The 249-nt window shown below is 67.1% G+C and overlaps 1 protein-coding gene across 1 annotated transcript in view; it reads right to left on the reverse strand.

The window, feature by feature from the left end:
• Nucleotides 1-142: 142 nt before the first annotated feature.
• The window catches only part of LOC104494413 (collagen alpha-1(I) chain-like), a gene marked incomplete at both ends in the record, with an annotated part of 2,828 nt that continues 2,721 nt past the window's right edge, over nucleotides 143-249 (reverse strand). The window contains one exon of the mRNA XM_010137232.1: nucleotides 143-216. Within this exon, the coding sequence (XP_010135534.1) occupies nucleotides 143-216 (74 nt within the window). The remainder of the gene's footprint in view (nucleotides 217-249) is intronic.

The following is a 249-nucleotide window of genomic DNA, read 5'->3' on the forward strand; positions in this document are numbered from 1 at the left end:
CAGAAGGGGCTGGGGATGTCACCATGGTGGGTGACTGTCCCCAAGCACCCTTAGGCTCAGCCATGGAGCATCGGGAGGTTGGAGGAGGAGGACGATGGGGACAGGGACACGGTGGGATGGGGCAGGGACTGCTCCTACTCACACGTTCACCAGCGGGGCCAGGAAGCCCAGCGGGGCCAGGCTCACCACGAGCTCCCCTCTTGCCTTCTTCACCGGCTGGGGCGGGGGGGCGTTGGGCAACAGCCGGAC

This window comes from Buceros rhinoceros, unplaced genomic scaffold (genome assembly GCF_000710305.1).
Source record: "Buceros rhinoceros silvestris isolate BGI_N320 unplaced genomic scaffold, ASM71030v1 scaffold21015, whole genome shotgun sequence".
Lineage (NCBI taxonomy): Eukaryota > Metazoa > Chordata > Aves > Bucerotiformes > Bucerotidae > Buceros > Buceros rhinoceros.